Source organism: Betta splendens, chromosome 1 (genome assembly GCF_900634795.4).
Source record: "Betta splendens chromosome 1, fBetSpl5.4, whole genome shotgun sequence".
NCBI lineage: Eukaryota > Metazoa > Chordata > Actinopteri > Anabantiformes > Osphronemidae > Betta > Betta splendens.
In genome coordinates this window covers 3,122,887-3,140,291 of record NC_040881.3, presented here as the reverse complement: position 1 = coordinate 3,140,291, position 17,405 = coordinate 3,122,887, and the positions used below count along the sequence as shown (strand labels likewise).

At 46.5% G+C, this 17,405-nt stretch overlaps 2 protein-coding genes across 3 annotated transcripts; one reads left to right on the top strand and one right to left on the bottom strand.

Moving 5' to 3' along the window:
• The first annotated feature begins 8,048 nt into the window (after positions 1-8,048).
• On the top strand, positions 8,049-12,484 carry ubn1 (ubinuclein 1). The gene is given in 15 exon segments (XM_041071998.2): positions 8,049-8,398; positions 8,658-8,756; positions 8,930-9,025; positions 9,108-9,236; positions 9,382-9,473; positions 9,569-10,112; positions 10,194-10,264; positions 10,352-10,481; positions 10,554-10,678; positions 11,170-11,280; positions 11,354-11,494; positions 11,580-11,630; positions 11,714-12,095; positions 12,097-12,264; positions 12,407-12,484. Coding segments are annotated over 14 exon segments (2,316 nt in total). The 5' UTR covers positions 8,049-8,200; the 3' UTR covers positions 12,244-12,264; positions 12,407-12,484.
• A 1,189-nt stretch (positions 12,485-13,673) lies between these two features.
• LOC114858340 (hemicentin-1-like) lies at positions 13,674-17,404 on the bottom strand. Of its 2 annotated transcripts, none has more exons than XM_029155495.3 (7): positions 16,390-17,404; positions 15,347-15,542; positions 15,194-15,278; positions 14,916-15,054; positions 14,522-14,851; positions 14,210-14,440; positions 13,674-14,115 (listed from the first exon to the last, which is right to left on the bottom strand). In XM_029155495.3, the coding sequence occupies exons 1-7, from the start codon at positions 16,442-16,444 to the stop codon at positions 14,045-14,047; spliced, it is 1,107 nt and encodes a 368-aa protein (XP_029011328.1). In that variant the 5' UTR covers positions 16,445-17,404; the 3' UTR covers positions 13,674-14,044. The 2 variants fall into 2 exon arrangements, with proteins under 2 accessions (XP_029011328.1, XP_055366721.1); XM_055510746.1 differs by having other exon boundaries at positions 15,347-15,430.
• Between the last annotated feature and the right edge of the window lies 1 nt (position 17,405).

Below are 17,405 nucleotides of genomic sequence, written 5' to 3'. Positions count from 1 at the left end.
CCAATATTCGCTAGTCGTCGATCTAAGTCAACAACTTTTCAGGTTGTGGAAAATCACTCTGCACCCATGGGTGGAGACCCAGGATCCCAAAGCGTCAGACAGAGGCGCACATGGTGCACAACGGGACACAACAACATCCAGCCATGACAAAATGTCCACCAAGACACGCAAAACTACCACAAATACACACAGGACAAAAGCAAGCGGTGCAGAGACACAACTGGAAAACAATGAAGCAAAAGAGCAAATGTCGCCTGATCAGATCTATCACTGGGTTGTTGTTTTAATGGCTTTTTAATTTGTGAACCCCCAGTTCCACTAATATTCAGAGAATGAGCTGCAGCAAAGCTTTATTTATGAACTTCATATTTGCTGCAGGTGACTGACTTTAGATAGCAGTTTATTAGCACTGGAGAAACTCATAACCTTATTAAAGCTATTGTAACATTTATAACTAATAATGTGCAAAGTGTGAAAACGTGGTGCAGAGGTTAAACATTCATCAAAGCATCGGTTTGGCTAAAGATGAGGACTCCCAACATGAAGCAATATTCACTACTAGTTCTGGAAATCTTTGTAAACACTGATTTTATAAGGGGATCTCTCTCTCTCTTTCTCTTTCTTTCTCTCTCTCTCTCCCTCCCTCGTTCTCTCTCTCTCTCTCCCTCCCTCTCTCTCTCTCCCTTTCCCTCTCTCTCTCTTTCTCTCCCTCTCCCTCTCTCTCTCTTTCTTTCTCTCTCTCTCTCTCTCTCTCCTCCGTCTCTCCTCTCTCTCTCCTCCTCCTCTCTCTCTCTCTCCTCTCCTCCCTCTCTCTCGTCTCCCCCTCTCTCTCCTCTCTCCCTCCTTCTCCTGCTCTCCATCCCTTCCTCCCCGCTCCTCCTCTTCCCCCAGGTCAACCAACCTCCTCTCTCCCTCTTCCTCTCCCCCCTCCTCTCCCCCCCCCCCCCCCCCCTCTCTCTCTCTCAGTGTTTGTATGTGTGTTCACACTCCTGCATCCTGTTTTACAGGGACGTTCGGGGCCACATTGATCCAATCGCAGCACCTTTATCCTCCCTCTTTTCCTGAGCTGTCACATCACATTTTAAACTACAAGCCTCCCTCCATCTCCTGGGTGGCCTCCTTCTCTGCACACACACTATCCACGTCCTACCATTGTTTTGATTTTGCTCCTGAACCGCTTGCACCGATGTGGACTCGTGGCTCACGCATGCAGACTCCATCTAGTGCTATAGGACATTATCGGGGGCTTTTTGCATTAGTTCAGCCACAAGGGTTTAGCTTGAGCAGAAATCCTTTGAGGCTTGTGATGGTCAGGTTATGTAGAACACACAAACATGTGATAGACATGAATCAGGGAAAAGTAAGCTCTTACCAGACTGAAAAAAAACAAATCTCCTTTTTTAAGCATATATTACTTAAGACTTGTCTGCATCATTACAGTAAAATCATCAACATACATAAATCCAAACATGGTGATCTGCGAGTTTGGCAAATTATAAAAGGCTTCTCACAGGTTACACATATTCTAGAGGTCACTTGAATTCTGCTTGTTTTATTTATACTGTTATTTATACGGCTAAACGAAGATCAGCCTGTCTTACGCCATATGCTGTTATTAGATTTAGTTAGTTTATAAAGGAAATGACAAGAAAAAAATATATATATTTTATCTTTTTATTTAATAAAGCATTTAATGGCTGAATTACACAGATGAGTGTAGTTTTTGGTCAGTGTGTGGACGCGCTGGCGTTTGCTGGTTCTTCTGAGCCACCATTCTTTTACATCACATTCAGGGTAATGTTACACTCTAACATTAACTCTTTCACAGCACCACACAATCTGTTAATTTGTACAAAAGTGGTGCAACAATCTGACACCATTACCCAGAATGCACTGCAATGCATTTAACAATGGCAGCTAACTGAAGTGGCCTTTTCAAGCAACTAAGACATTGGGAACTGTATAGAACACACACTCATTGGCAGATTAAAAGTTTGACCTTATGATGCTGCAGATCACTACAGTCAGTGTCTGCACAATATGTTACATCTTCAGAGATTTTATGGAGGCTAAGATCAACATTTTCTGTGTTCTTGCTTTTAACATGTAGAACACTTCAGAAATATGTTAATCTCTGTTTGAAAAAAATTCAACTTATTTTGTGAAGTCGAGGGTCTCGTCTAATTGGACTGAATTGTATAATGAAAGGTTTGAAATTCACACTCAAGGCAGAGGCCAGAAGCAAGTGGGAGTCCAGGTAGACGTCTGTGGTGAAGCGACGCAGAGAGAGAGATTCTACATATAAATTGTAAACGCTGCGGCAGGGGCCAGATCTTGCCCAAGGTGGTGACTGCTTCATTTTGTGTTAAATTTCTTGACAGAAAGCCACCCGCGTGCCGGTGAATACTGAACGGTAATCAGAGCTGGCTGAATAAGTGCCCCCCCCCTCCCTCTTCCATTACTGTGAATTAATTCGACTTTATTTATCCAATTTCGGGAGCTGACAGAATGTTAATTTGAGTTGAGATTTCTCTCTGCTGTTCTGCCGGTGACCCGTAGCCCTGGGATTGGCGTGTTGTAATAACCTGAATCTTTCACCAGAAGCTGCGATAATTGTTACCTTATTAGCATGTAAATTGTTTAATTAATATTATTATGAAGAACCATATAATCCCTCCGTTACTTGACCCTGAGTCCACACGCGCGCAGGCTTTCTGCATTTCAATGTCTAGCTTTTAAATGGGCTCTTTAATGTTGGCTGCTCCTCGCCGCTCTTCTAAACCCCCGTTCTCAATCTTAGCACAACTTTGAACGGCTTGAGAGCCACTTTTGATGTCGCCACGTCTGCGCTCTCTCCGCTCCCTTTTCATTTCTTTGTTGCTCTTTCTGATGTATATTTATTTTCCTGACGCCATTTTTGGACATCAAAATACAATGCCTTCTTGTCATTTGCTTATAAAAGCCCCCCCCCCCCCCCCCTCCTCCCGGCCTCCCCCTCCCTCACCCTTCCCAGTTGCCGTGCGAGCCAAACACATGCAGCGCTCGATGAAAAGCAGCCCTTGACATGAGGTCCTAAGAGACCGCAGCATTTAAATTCGCTTTTCTTCCTTCCTCCTCCTTTTTTACTGGGCACGAGTGACATTGTCAGATGCTAGCTTTAATTAACTTGATAATAAGATGGGCGACTCGCACGCAGGCCACGGTTCGGCCTGCGTTGCCTGCAGCCCCTCTCCCCTCCCTCACTTCTCATTGCAGACAACACAACCAAACCTACACTTAAAAGACAAAACACTGCGATGACTGAGCCGTTGAGTTGAGGTCCTCTACCTTTAATGTACCATTGTATTCGTGCTGTATGGTCAAAATAGCAGCCACTCTTCAAGTGAAAACACATGACTTTACTGACTCGATGCCTGAAAGAAATCAGGTTTGTCCTGAGCCGATGCTTATGATGCTACTAGGACACAGAAAAACCCAATATGATACAAGCAGCATCAAACAAATTATGTCACCTGGAGGAATCATTCAGCTTCAAGCAGGGTTTAATATCATTTATTCTCCAGCCTCCAAGCATAGAGCATAATTAATGTCGCCCATGATCTCAAAATTAAAACTCATCCAGTGCTTTGGTTTACGATGAAATACCTGCAAAGTAATAACGCAGGATGAGCTTTCCTTGTGTTTTCAGCGCTAATTGGAATATATTGCAGCTGTTTGCATCTGTATGTCGGCATATGATTATAGCATTTAGCTCAAGTGCCACTTTATTTATACAGCACTGAACAAAGCTGCTAGTTTGATTGTTTCTTTAACCACCAATCATTTACTAGTTATGATGACAGACAAGTAATCTCTTTAGTTACAGGCTTCTGAACAGGGGGATAATTCAATAGGAAGTTTCAAAATATGTATTTTTTATTTTGCTGTTTCAAAGTCTAACTGAAATACTACAATACACTAGAACAAGATACAGAGATTTGTTTGTGTTTACCTCCCCAGTGAAGATGTTTCAACATCTGAGCCTGAACATCTCTCATATGGAATTCATAAAAGTGACCATGAATCCATGTAAACACACAGAAGAATCAGCCACAAAACCCTCCTCACGCCTCTTGAGAGAAGGAACCAAGTCATATTTAAGTTTTAATTAGCAAACTCAGGTGAACCAGTATTGAGTTAATTACTCAATTACTGCACGCAAGTTAATTTTTAACCATCTGAAATGAAGTCAGTCATTATTTAGTTGATTGATTGATAATTAAGAGTCTAATCTAAATTAATTGCTGGGACCTGGGTTTCTGATCCTGCAGTGAGCTTTGTGCAGCCGGAAACAAGATGTGACTCCAATTAAAAGCGAAATGGATTTAACATAAAGATGTTTTTTCCCCATAATTTCTTTTTCTTGACGCAAAATAGAACCTTTGATAATTTAGTGAAAGGAAAAACCATTTCCAGGCAATTGCATTTTAGCTTCTGCTCTCCACACAATTAGAAACTTTTCCTCCATCTAATTATGAACTGAATTGTGTCTCTGACAGACTATTTGGGGGGGAATGCAAACAGAGTGCTTGTAAAGTTCTTTGCTTTGATTCACCTCCTGCTTGATAGATTAAATTTGTGTCCATGTGCTTAAAATGAGTGTAGCCAAACAAAACGTCCTCCAGAGCCATAATTCCATTTCAATTAAAACAGACTTATCACCTTCGCCTAAAACGCACTTAATGTGCCAAACATTTTCACTGCTTGAAAGAGTCCAAAACACCGTTTTAATTGTTATCAGCGAGCGTGATCTCCCCTCTCCGTCCCTCTTTCCCTCTTTCTTCTGCCCCCCCCTCCTTTTTTCCTTGGCTGTCTTGGCACAAGCCGCACGGAAATAGACCTAATTAACCCCCCTACCCCGCAGGGAAATCCACTATGCAAATTAACATTTTCAAAATATATTAATGATATAATTTGAAAAATGGTGACGCCAATTTTTCATGCAGTGGCTCTAAGTATTTGCATATACATTTCAGCAGCCCAATCAATGCTGCCCTTTACGGCTCTTGATGTTCTGTAAAGTGGGTTTGTGCGCGTGTGTGAAGGAGGGGAGAGTTAGAACAAACAGTCGGATCTGATGGGCGTCGGGAAGAATGGGCCGGTGGAGTCGGCCGCTGGCTGCTGGAGCCCAACAAAACCATCTGCCAGGAGAGAAATGGAGGAGGGAAGGAGGAGCCCGTCCTCCCCTTCCTCTCAGAGAGCTCAGCTCAAAGCCCTTCTCCAAACCACGAAAGATGTTTTAATTAGGAAGCAAGTTCATGCAGATCTAATTTGAACCGCTTTATTGAATGGCTCCGTTGCAGCGACCTGTGTGCACTGAAATAAGAGATCTGATGCAGCCTGAGCTTTGCTTATATGTTGTCTTCTCACCTCATCTCCTTGCACCTCCTAACCTTTATTGTTCCACGCAACCAATATTACAAATGTGAGTTACAATCATGCATGGCTTCTGTTGTTAACTTAATATTTTGTTTTTTAGCTTTGCCTCTGTGCCAATTGTTCAAAAGCTAATTTAAAGAAACTAAAACTAGCGACAGCTCAAACAGAATAAGAAAAGCAGGTCCTGACATGCAGGATTCTGATGACTGAGGTATAAGATGCTCAATTAATTCCTGGTTTTACATTTTACTCCACAAGAATTGAACTGATGATCCTAATGTAATCTGCAGTGATTAACCACAGGCAGGTGTGCTGTGCAATCAGATGAGTACATTCATCACGTTGTCACTCCAGTTTAGACATTAGATATATAGACATTTAGATATATGTATATAGATTATACATAATTAACTTTATGTTAATTGACTCTAACAAAAACTGTTAGTTAGTTAGTTTGCACATCAGTATTGTGTGTTTACATAATTGTCGAAAGACATATTAGAGAAATATTGACTTTACTGTCAAGTTGAAGCAGATTTTATTGGCTGTAATTCTTTTATTATTTTTCTTCTAGTCATGACTGTGCATCCAATGGAACGCAGCCAAAGTGTCAGGACAGCTTTTACGTAATTAATGCTCAAAGACATTCGTCAGTGGAAATCATTTCACATAAAGCGCCAGTCCACAAAGCGCTGCCTGATGATGCCCTCCGGAACATCCCGTCCCAACATATGCCTAATTGTTTACCAATGCTTGTTTACATAAATACAAACGCTGCAGAGGAGGAGGGGTGCGGGTCTGGAGTCACTACACTATAAGACAAAGCTGGAGAATTAATAACAATTTGTGGCAGATAATTACTTATCAATTAAAGCTGTTATCCTGCCTAATTAGGCAGCGTTCATTAAATTCAGCCAATTTAAACCTTAATCAAAGTTAGCAGGGCCTGACAGAGTGGCTCAGTGGAGGAGCGACCCCCAGCGGACGACAGGGAGCGAAGTCCCTCAGGGTTTGTGTCCCCGCGTGGAAGAAGCAGACACATTTATTATAGTTAGCATTATTTTGGAATGTCACAATATTTGTTTTAATGTATTTATGAGATTATAAATACCTAAAAAATGGAGTTCGTAAAATAGAAATGTTTCTTGAAAAGCAATCGTGATTGTTTTGTATGTTAACTAATTTCAGAATCTGAAATAGGTGTAAATAAAAGAAAAGAAAATATCCCATATTATATCCCATAATATTTTATACTCCAGCACTGTGACTGTGTTTCAGGAGCATCTTCACCCTCTGGCCTGTCAGCTTTCACTTTAAGGCTTTCACTTCCAAAAACTGTAGTGGCCAATTGACAACAAAGCGAGCGCTTCTCTGGGAGCGCCGGCACCAGAAACGAGTTAATTAATATTGGCTCTTGTTTGGTCTAGTTAATGAATGGGTGAATTATGCACCTCTGGGACGCCGCCTTCCCAATCGGTTTAAATTATCCCCCACACCCCTCTTCCAACATTGTCCTCCAATTTCCCCACTCTGATCCTGCACTGATGGGGTCCCTGTCCCCAACCACACCTACACACACACACACACACACACACACACACACACACACACACACACACACACACACACACACACACACACACACACACACACACACACTACCCCTGCCGACTCCATCTGTCTCCCTTTGTCCTGCTTCTGTGTATTTTAGTTCATTGTCTCCAGCTTTTTTATTGACACATTTTTTTTAATTCAACTCTTCTGTTCAGCTTCACTTCGTCAGCTCTCGGTGACAAATATCTTCCATCCCATTGACTCATTTGAGAGGGAGGATGGTCAAACAAAGCTCAGCCACAATCAGAGCCCACCACCCCACTTTAGAGACACACGCTGACACCCACTCTGTCCTGTTGGTCAGGAAGCTGAAAAAAGAGCCACAGTATTTGCATTAAAAGCCTCACACCGTGAAATTCATTTCTAATTACAAAGCATGGGGACTGTGTGTGTAAAGCAGATCTGGGACGTGTGTGTGGAGTGAACGGTGCTCAGATTAGCTATTTTGTGATAGGCTAACAGAAAATGCATGGTGACAGATTGCAATTATCCTGTTATTGTAATTGTCAAAGTCAATTTGCTGCAAACGGAGGCCGGCTGCATGAAAAGGAACGCGGGTTTACGTGTGGCTGTAGCTGGGTCAGAAAACGTGCCCTAACAAACAAACCACTGTCAGATCACAGCTGATGAAAAAGAGCGCGTGTCCATGATGTGATAACAGATCAAGCAGTTAGCTCTTAAATTAGGACTGAAACAAAAGGTTGGCCAGTATTAGGACAGCGGTTAACCAGTGGGTCAACACAAGCAGTTCCATAGAACATACAACTTTAGAACACAACATGCGCTTAGCCTGTGACTGTGTGTGGATGAATCCATTGTCCTCAAAGTTAAAATGGCCCTAATTTAACTTCAGGCTTTTCACTTTCACTCGGACCTGCTCCTCCTCCTCCTCGTGGACCTCCAGCGCCCCCGCGTGGCGAACAATGCTTAGTACAGCTCTCTGCATCGAGCTTTGACTTCACCACTTTTTTAATCGTTTAGTTTTCTTCATATGTCCTCTACTAGTTCGATGTTCATCAAACCAAAGCCCGTGATCTTTGAAACTATAAACTTGCTCCACGTTCTCTCATTTAATTTGAGTCCACCGTGATTAGCGGCTGAACGCACGTGCTGCCACTTAACGAACCCTCACGCGCCGGCGCTGCGTTGACCCGACTCACCTGCTGACATGGCCGAGCCTCGACGGAGCCACTTCACCACGCTGCCCTGCGAGCAGCGGCCTCCGGCCCAGAAGCCGCCGGGTGGACGTCCGGCGGACGAAGCCCGACCCGCCGACACCGGCACAGTCCGGCTGGTCCTCGCCTTGTTCGAGCCCGACGACGGGAGCTTCCCGGAGTTCAGCTACAGCCAGCTGCTGGAGAGCGAGGTGGGGTTTTAGGAAGCTGAGGCTTCAGCTGCACAGTGACTTCCACCAAGTTCTTTTAAATAACATTTATTTACATAATTAACACTTGTATCATGTGTCAGGTTGACACCCTTTAGTGTTGCGACTCTTTCTGTTACACACATTTCAGTGTAATTGTGAGTTTGCGCTGTTTAACACCTGAAGGACTCAACTCTGACATCCTCAGAACAGAGCTCTTCGTGTTCTGTGCAATATGACTGACGTCACACTGTTTGTGTAGATCAGTCACACAAAACCTAAAGTCCCACAGAGCAGGTCTGAAGCGGAGAGAGAGGACGATGAGGCGGCTGCTGTCGCGAGGAAGCTGGAGGCAAAATATGTGAGTGGCCTCAGGTTTTCCCGTAGATGTTCCTGATGTTTGCTGCAAATGAAGTCAGTGTCCTGGTTTGGAGTCCGTGCAGGAGCAGATCACTTGGCTTCATGCATGTCCTCTCTTTCTGCAGTGGCCTCACTGTATTGGACAATTAGCATAACTGTATCATTGTGTTTTAGGGTGGAAAATCTAGGAAGAGGGACCGTCTTCAGGATCTGATTGATATCGGATACGGTTACGATGACGAGGACTCTTTCATCGACAACTCTGAAGCTGTGAGTCTTGTGTATTTTGGTGGTTTTGGGGTTTTGTTTTTCACCTTATTCCTAATTCTGTCAGCTCTTGCCTCTGTCTCAGTATGATGAGTTTGTTCCGGCCTCCATCACCACCAAGTTTGGTGGTTTCTACGTGAATTCCGGTTTGCTGCAGTTCCGCCAGGCGTCCGACACAGAAACCGACACCGAGGACTTCACAGCACAAGAAAAAGTAAGACGTTCGTACATCCTGAAGTTTTTCTCAGTGTATACTGTGTATCAGTACTTGAATATCGCAGTTAAACTGGACGATGCAGCATTTTATTGAAGTATATCTTGTTTTTGTTTTGTCTTTTGAATGTAACATGAATTCCTAGAAGCATAAACTGAATAACAGACAAGGGAAGCCGAAGAGGAAGCGACGCCGACAAAATGAAGAGATCAAAAGCGGTTTGGATCCTCAGCCAACGTCAGTTTGACTCTTTTTCTTTGAAGCATCTTCTAAAAAGGGACATTGTGTGTGGATTTTCTTGTGATGGTAAGTGATTTTTTTCTTCTTCATAGCACTTTGTCTGACATTGGACCAACAAAGTGGAAGAAGAAGAAGGCGGCGGGGACCCTCAGCGTCACCAGCATGCTGCGAAAGTTTCAGAGAGAGAAGGAGAAGGAGCGTCAGAAAGTGGAGAAGGCCAATCAGAGGGCGGCCGCGAGCGCCGCTGCAGCCGCCGTGTTTCCGTGTCTGGTTCCGGTTCCGGCCGACGCGGCCGGAGGCGGCGCTTTGGGAACGACCGACCCGCTGCTCAGTCTGATCGGATCCACCAACGACCACGCTCTCATCCAGGCAGCCAGCGCCGTGGACTTCGACATTGACCTCGACTCTTTATTAGATGTCAGCGAAGAGACGCTGCTGCCAAAAGCACCTCCTCCACCGGCAGAGACACAACCTGCAGAACCGGCAGAGAGTCCGAACCCGTTGACGCCGGCGCGTCAAAAGGCTCATTTACAACAGGAACGGCTGCAGCCAGAGGCCGCGTCGCCTCCGCCTGCGGTCCCTCTGCTGGAGGGACTCGCCCCCGGGTTGGAGGATGCCATTCACAGACTCCTGCTGGTGAGGGCTCTTTAGACGCCTGTCAATCAAATGGAGAACCTGCAGCGCTGAGCCACAGACCACCTCCGTTCTCTGTTTCAGGCTGCGAAGACCTCTGAGGGCGAGTCGAAGCTCAAGTTCTTCACTGCAGAAGTGAACTCCATCCTGCTCGAGTGAGTCACGGCCCACGTTTGTGTGGGTCACACGCGTCCACCGTGCGCCGCCGCCCTTATCGACCCGCTGCCTGTGTCCTCCTCCAGCATTGAGCTGAAGTGCCGGGAGCGGGGCGGCCAGGTGCGCTCCAAGGTGTTCGCACACCTGTCGTCCTTCCTGCCCTGCAGCAAAGACACGCTGCTCAAACGGGTCAAGAAGCTGCTGGCCGCGCACGCGGTGAGGCCTCGTCTGCGCTCGCTGCACGGCTTGTGCTCGCGGCTACACTGTGTTTTGTGCTTTCGTGAGCAGACGGAAGCTCCCGACGCGCAGGATCCCATTCAGAAGCTTAAGGAGGCCGTCAGCAGAGCTATGAGTGAGCAGATGGCGCGTTACCATGAGACCTGCCGCGCGCACGAGACAGTCAAGGTCTCAAAGTGAGTGAGTTGATTCACGCTGCGGCCTTAGTGCTTCCCCTGTGATCCGCTGGAGGCAGACTGTGTGTGCGTGTCTGTGTGTGCGTGTCTGTGTGTGCGTGTCTGTGTGTGCGTGTCTGTGTGCGTGTCTGTGTGCGTGTCTGTGTGCGTGTCTGTGTGCGTGTCTGTCTGTGTGCGTGTCTGTCTGTGTGCGCGTGTCTGTCTGTGTGCGCGTGTCTGTCTGTGTGCGCGTGTCTGTCTGTGTGCGTGTCTGACTGTGTGCGTGTCTGTCTGTGTGCGTGTCTGTCTGCCTGCCTGCGTGCGTGCGTGCGTGTGTGTGTGTGTCTGTGTGTGCGTGTCTGTCTGTCTGTCTGTCTGTCTGTCTGTCTGTCTGTCTGTCTGTCTGTCTGTCTGTCTGTCTGTCTGTCTGTCTGTCTGTCTGTCTGTCTGTCTGTCTGTGTGTGTGCGTGCGTGTCTGTCTGTGTGCGTGTCTCTCTCTCTCTCTGTGTCAGGGCAGCAGAGAGCAGGAAGGACGGCCGCGCTGCCACCGAGGACAATGTGGAGGAGAAACATGGGAAGAGAGGAGGCCCCAAGAAGCTGTTCAAGTGGGATCAGGAGATCCGGTCAGACGCGCCGACACTAAACGGTCCTGACTGGTTATTTCAACTAACGTATTATGGTTTTTCTTTCATTCAGACAATGTTTGTGCCATGTCTTAAAGCCAAGAATGGAGAAGTTTACAAAGGAAAGAAATGGCCAAGAGATGGAGGAACACCTGAAGACTTTCCTGGACAATGAGGTGAAGCCCCTTTGGCCCAAAGGATGGATGCAGTCCAGGTACTGTGCTGTTTGTTGACGGTGCTGAGCCCGTAGCCCACGCACCCTTCACACATCAGATTTCCATTATTAACTCTGTTTCTAGGGTCCTGATGAAGGAGAGCAGGAACCTACTGGGTCTCCTCACGTCACTACCGTAAGTTATGGAGATGATTCCCAAACGTCCTAATTGGACAACGGAAATTTGTGTTAAATGTTGAGTTTTACATTTGTCATCAGAGTAAAGAAGTCCCGGTCTGATAAGAAGCAGTCGGCGGCTCTGCAGGGAACTCAACCCCTAAAAGACCTTCAAGAACCCGACGTTGAGAGCTCAAATATCCCCGATTTGCCAGCGCTTTGTGCAGTGAGGAGCGAAGACGCTACCCTGAAACCGCCGGCAGCGGCCGCTCGTCGTTCCTCTGCGTCGGTGGAGTCGCGGAAGCCTCTGCCCGGCGCCCCGGCGCCTCCCGCCCGTTCACTCCTGGACCTGCTTGCCGACCAAGCGCTGGCCCAGGAGCCACCGCTGCCCGTCCCTCAGGAGCTTCTGACGGCGGCCGTTGCCAAGTTTCAGCCTTCAGTGGAGCAGTGGAGGTTCGGCCTGGACGGGAGCAGCCCTCCGCTCCCCCCCCCCCCCGCCTCAGTGCAGCCCCGTCGGGTTCCCGCTGACTGGGACCTGTCCTGTGGTTGTGCCCCAGCTGCTGCAGGATGGAAACATGGCCATGGATGCCATGCAGGCCACTTCTAATGAGGACGACACAGCCGTTGAATGACGGAGCTCATACTGATTCAGAGTAAGTTCTCTCTGAAATAGTTTCCTTATTCTAGATATGTTATTAGTACTTTAAATATCTTGTACAATGTCAGTGTTTTCATATTGTAGCTGTGGGTCAGTGATGTACACTAGCAGACAGTTTAATATTTTTGTTTTCTCAGACGTGACCAGCATCACAAAGTGGGAGTAAAAATGAAGAAACAAACTAAAAAAAATAAAGTTACACTGCTAATATGAAACTGACTGTGATTCTCACTTGTGGATGTGTTCTCGTTGTTTGTGCAGTGGGTGTGGAAAGTATTCAGACCCCTTTAAATGACTGAATACATTTTTCCTTTTTTTGTTTTTGTTCACACAGTGCCCCCATATTGACAGGAAAAATACAGAATTAACATTTTTGCAGATTTATTAAAGACAAACTGAAATATCACATGATTATAAGTGTTCAGACCCTTTGCAGTGATATTTAACTCCGCTGCCCATTTCTTCTAATCATCCTTGAGATGGTTCTACACCTACATTTTGATTTATACTGATTGGACTTGATTAGGAAAGACACACCTGTTTATATAATACTTTACAACTTACAGTGCATGTCAGAGCCAATGAGACTCATGAAGTCAGAGCAACTGCCTGAAGAGCTCACACAGGGTTGGCCAAGGCGACAAAAATAAATCTGCTGCACTTAAGGTTCCTAAGAGCACAGTGGCCTCACTAATATTTAATTGGGAGACGCTCGGGACGACCAGAACCCTGTCTAGAGCTCGCTGTTTGGTCAAACTGAGCTGTCTGATGAAGAGCCTTGGTGTGAGAGGTAAAGATCACTGGGGATGAGCTCCAGAGATGCAGACGGGAGAAGGTTGTAGGAAGTCAGCCATCACTGGCGCTCTCCACCAGTCGGCTTCATGGTAGAGTGGCCCCATGGAAGCCCACGTGGAGTTTGAAGACAATGACCCAAAGCACACAGCTACAATAATGGAGGAGTGGCTTCACAATGATGAGTGAGGGTTCTTGAATCGAGCCAGAGCTCTGACTTAAACCCAACTGAGCATTTGAGTAGACCTGGACGTGGCTGTGCACCAACGTTTACCACCAACCTGACCCAACTGCAGAAGGTCTGCAAGAAGAATAGCAGAGGATCCCTGAATCCAGGCGTGATGAACTCGTGGCATCGTTCCCGTTAAGACTCGTGGCTGTTTGCTCAAAAGGGTGTTTCTGCTAAATACTAAGCAACGGGTCTGAACCCTTATGACCATGTGGTATTTCAATTTTTCTTTTTTTATAAATCTGCAAATATCTCAACAATTCTGTGTTTTTCTGTCAATATGGAGTGCTGTGGGCACATTAATATGATTAATATAAGGTGGGTCTGAATATTCAGTTTAACAATGCAGCTCATTTCTGTTTCAATGGATTCTACACAAATGGTTTACTAACAACCTGTTGATAGTTTTATTCTGATATAGTAGGAATGTGTAAGGCACTACACTTTTAAATCCATGTATTAAAAGGACATTTATTACAGTGGTTTAGGAAAAAGGTGTATCACAGTAACAGCTATGTTAGTATAGTTGTTAGAGCAGATCAGCTGTTGCTCTGGAACAGATGAGACTGGGCACTTGTGCAGGTTACAGAACAAAAAGACTCGTTAAGAAGTGTTGCAAAAAACAGTAAAACATGTACCTGGACAGAAGCCCTTCAAATGAGAAGATGCACAAAAAGAGGCTAATTTTAAAAAGCACTCGGGAACATTTCTCACAGTCGGACAGTTCATGACAACGAGGAGCAGCATTGTCTTTTTACAGCCAGTGGGTGAACTGAATGAGGAGGACGCCCAGCAGGAAGCCTCTGCTGGAGCCGGCGGCGCTTCCTAAAAGGAGGGGGAGGAAACCAGTCCATCAGTGGGATAACGTTTGCTTTCCTGGTACTTGGATGCAATGAACAAGTCCGAGTTGAGACTGTACCGTTAGTGGGCAGCACCTCCACCTCCACGGTGAACTCCTTGTGTCCTAGAACCCCCTCCGCGCACACGGTGTACCTCCCACTGTGCCAGCGCTTGGAGCGCGTGGGCAGCGTGACGTTCTCGCCGTCTCTGTACCAGTTGACGAGCGGCGGAGGATTCCCCCTCACCTCGCACCCCAGCCTCTCTCCCTCCTTCACCCACAGCTTTGCAGGACAAGTGAGCTGGGGGCCAACTGAGGATGGGGAAGGGGCTTTATTCATCACAGGGAAAAGCTTTTGGTGCGAGAACAGGAAGAAGAAACGGCTTCACTCACAGTGGACGGTGGACGTGAGCTTTGGAGAGACCACAGCTGGAGGGCGCTGTGGTCCTGCAGGGCCCAGTTCTAGCCTGGCTTCACACCAGTACTGGACTCCATCGTCCTCTTTGCTCGGGACGATGTCCAGACTAAAGGTCTCGGTTACGGGCGTCTTTGTGGTGGCGTTGGATCGTACACGACCGAGGGCTGTGTGTCCTCGGTAGAAGGTCACAGCGAGGTTCTGAACAGGAGCCACATCATGTACTGTACACAGCAGAGTGTACTGACCGCCCTCCAACAGCGGCCCAGAGTGGTTAAGAACAGCCATGGACACGCTGGACGGAGGCTCTGTGGACACAGAGACACTGAGAAACAAGCCTCCACGTGATGGAGGATGCATTTTTAAACTCACTGTAGATTATGAGAGAGAGATGACGTTGGCACTGTCCTCCCTGTTCAACCAGAGTGAAGCACACAGGCGTGATGCTCCAGTCCGTCAAGCTTTTCACTCCCCAGACGAGGAAACTAGTCATGGAGAACTCAGGTTTTTCCTACAGTCAAAACAGAGCAAAGCCAGTGAAAGCTAGAGTTTGGTATAATTGTTTTAAATGCACCCTCTCCACTTCCAATAAAGAGCTAATTAGAGGTTCTATTGCTGTGACATGCCAGTGAATATGTGTTTCCCAGTACCTCTCCTCCCAGTGACACCACCCAACCCACACCAGGCACGTTTGGCGTTGACGCGGAGCAGTTGACTGTAACTGGATCTCCAAACCTGTGGCGAGAGTTTCACACACACGTCACTCGGTGAACAGCCACTCAGACGTTACTCAGGCTCGTTACCTGACTACCAGAGCGGACGGGGTCAGGGTCAGAGGGCAGAGGCCTCCGTCCGCGGACTCTCCAGGCTCCCTGAACGGGTGAGGGCTGAGAGAAGGGGGAGGTAGAGATGGGAGGCGCGTGGGAGAGGGAGCGGGCGGTGAGATTTGCAATGGGTGGTGGGGAGCAGGTGTGTAAAAAGGCACAGGAGATGAATTAACTGGGGTCAGAGGAGTGAGAAAGAACACAGACACGAAGTTACCTCAAGCTGTAAACGTATCAATTACCACCTTTGCCCCAATGACGCACAAAACCGTACATGTTAAAGTCTGAATCAGACACAAATACGATGTCATATCTGTTTATGTGGCTTCTGTGCTGAAAGTTGTATGAACCCATGAGTCACTTCCTCTGTCTTAACATAATACAGCAAAGGGTCATTTCAGTTTTGCTATCTCATGAAATAATATTCCTTTTTAGCTGATCTATTGTGAACTATTGTTTGGCGGCACTCTGAATACACCCAGCGTGTTCCTCTGAGGAAGGAAGGACACCCTGCCCAAGTCCAGCGCTCACTTGGTTTCTATGACCATTGTTCCACTGGATCCCGGGGTTCTCCTGTCTGTCAGAGGATCGCCCCCACAGTAGCTGTGTGTGTGTGTGTGTGTGTGTGTGTGTGTGTGTGTGTGTGTGTGTGTGTGTGTGTGTGTGTGTGTGGTGGCTCATACATCTGTTGGGAAAATCTAACCTTTGGAGCAAAATACTGAAAACAGATTTTAAAAGTTTCCTTTAAAAGCTGCTACTGTTATAAAGTAAAACTACTCTTATTATATTGTTATTATTTTTGTGCTTGGTCATTATCCTTTTATTTTTCATGTGATTTGCTTTTAGCTGCTGTTTTCAGGCTGCCGTATTTGTTGTTATATGTTCCCAGCCTGATGAGTAGCCTGTTATTTCTGTTTACACAGCTTCACATCTCTGACAGGTTCACAACAGGTGCTCATTTCTGCATTACCTCACCCATCGCTGTTCCCACGTATCGTGTAGCTCTATGAAGTCTCACCTACCTGAGCTGAACAGGCAGAGCAGCAGAGATGCCGCCGGGCATCTGGAAGCAAACATCCTCTACTCGCGTCCCGGCTCAGATCAGCGGCTGCTGACGTGCTGTCTCTCCAAAGCCACGCTACGGACTGAGTGATGCAGGCGGGACATGTACTGTACAAAAAGCGTGTTTACACTGGACTTTATGGGAATGTGGGCGTGAGCGAGTGTCTCAAGCTGATGATCGGGCGATTCCTTTGCTTTGGCCTCTGACCCCCCCCCCCCCCATGGGCGTTCTCTGCTGGTACATCAAGACAGGAAGGAAGGGAGGGTCAAGAATAATGTAATGCAGTGCTGCAGCAGAGAGGGCAAGGGCCGGCGTGCACGTAGGCTCGTGTGCATGGGCACATACAGTGCAGAGGTGGTCTGCTGGCCCATGAAAACACAGCGTGGACCTGCTGATGGTTTTCACAGTGCAGCCTCCATCCTGGTGTGGAAATAGCCATTCATCATCATTCAGCTGTTCCCATCGGGGGCAAATCATTCTATTTGACCTCCAGTCTTTGCTTCCATGAGTCTTTACTGGATGTGCAGTTTTGCATCTGTAGCTGCTCCTCTTCCTCAGCTACAGCAGCTCCCACTGCCCCCCTTCATTGGAAACAGTCCATCCACAGGCCATGATTCTTCATTAATGATAAAACATGACCTGAGCTCAACTAAAAGGGATTCAACTGTCTCAAACCGGGACTGAAGCATGTGTTTTATCATTCACATCTGGAGATGTTTTAATTCCATTAGAGCCGAGTGGTCTTAATAATAGACTTTAGGTCTGACACACAACACAATAAAACAATGAACAAAGGTTCAGCAGAAAACAGCGCCACAGAATTTACTTTTTTAATATTTGGACATTTTTTATACGTCACATTCAATGTTTAAGTGAGACATTAAACTGAGTCATGTGCAGCTGTAATTTGTATATAATTTAACATCTGTCTTATTTACATATGACATAATACAATATGACTCAAATAGTTTAACT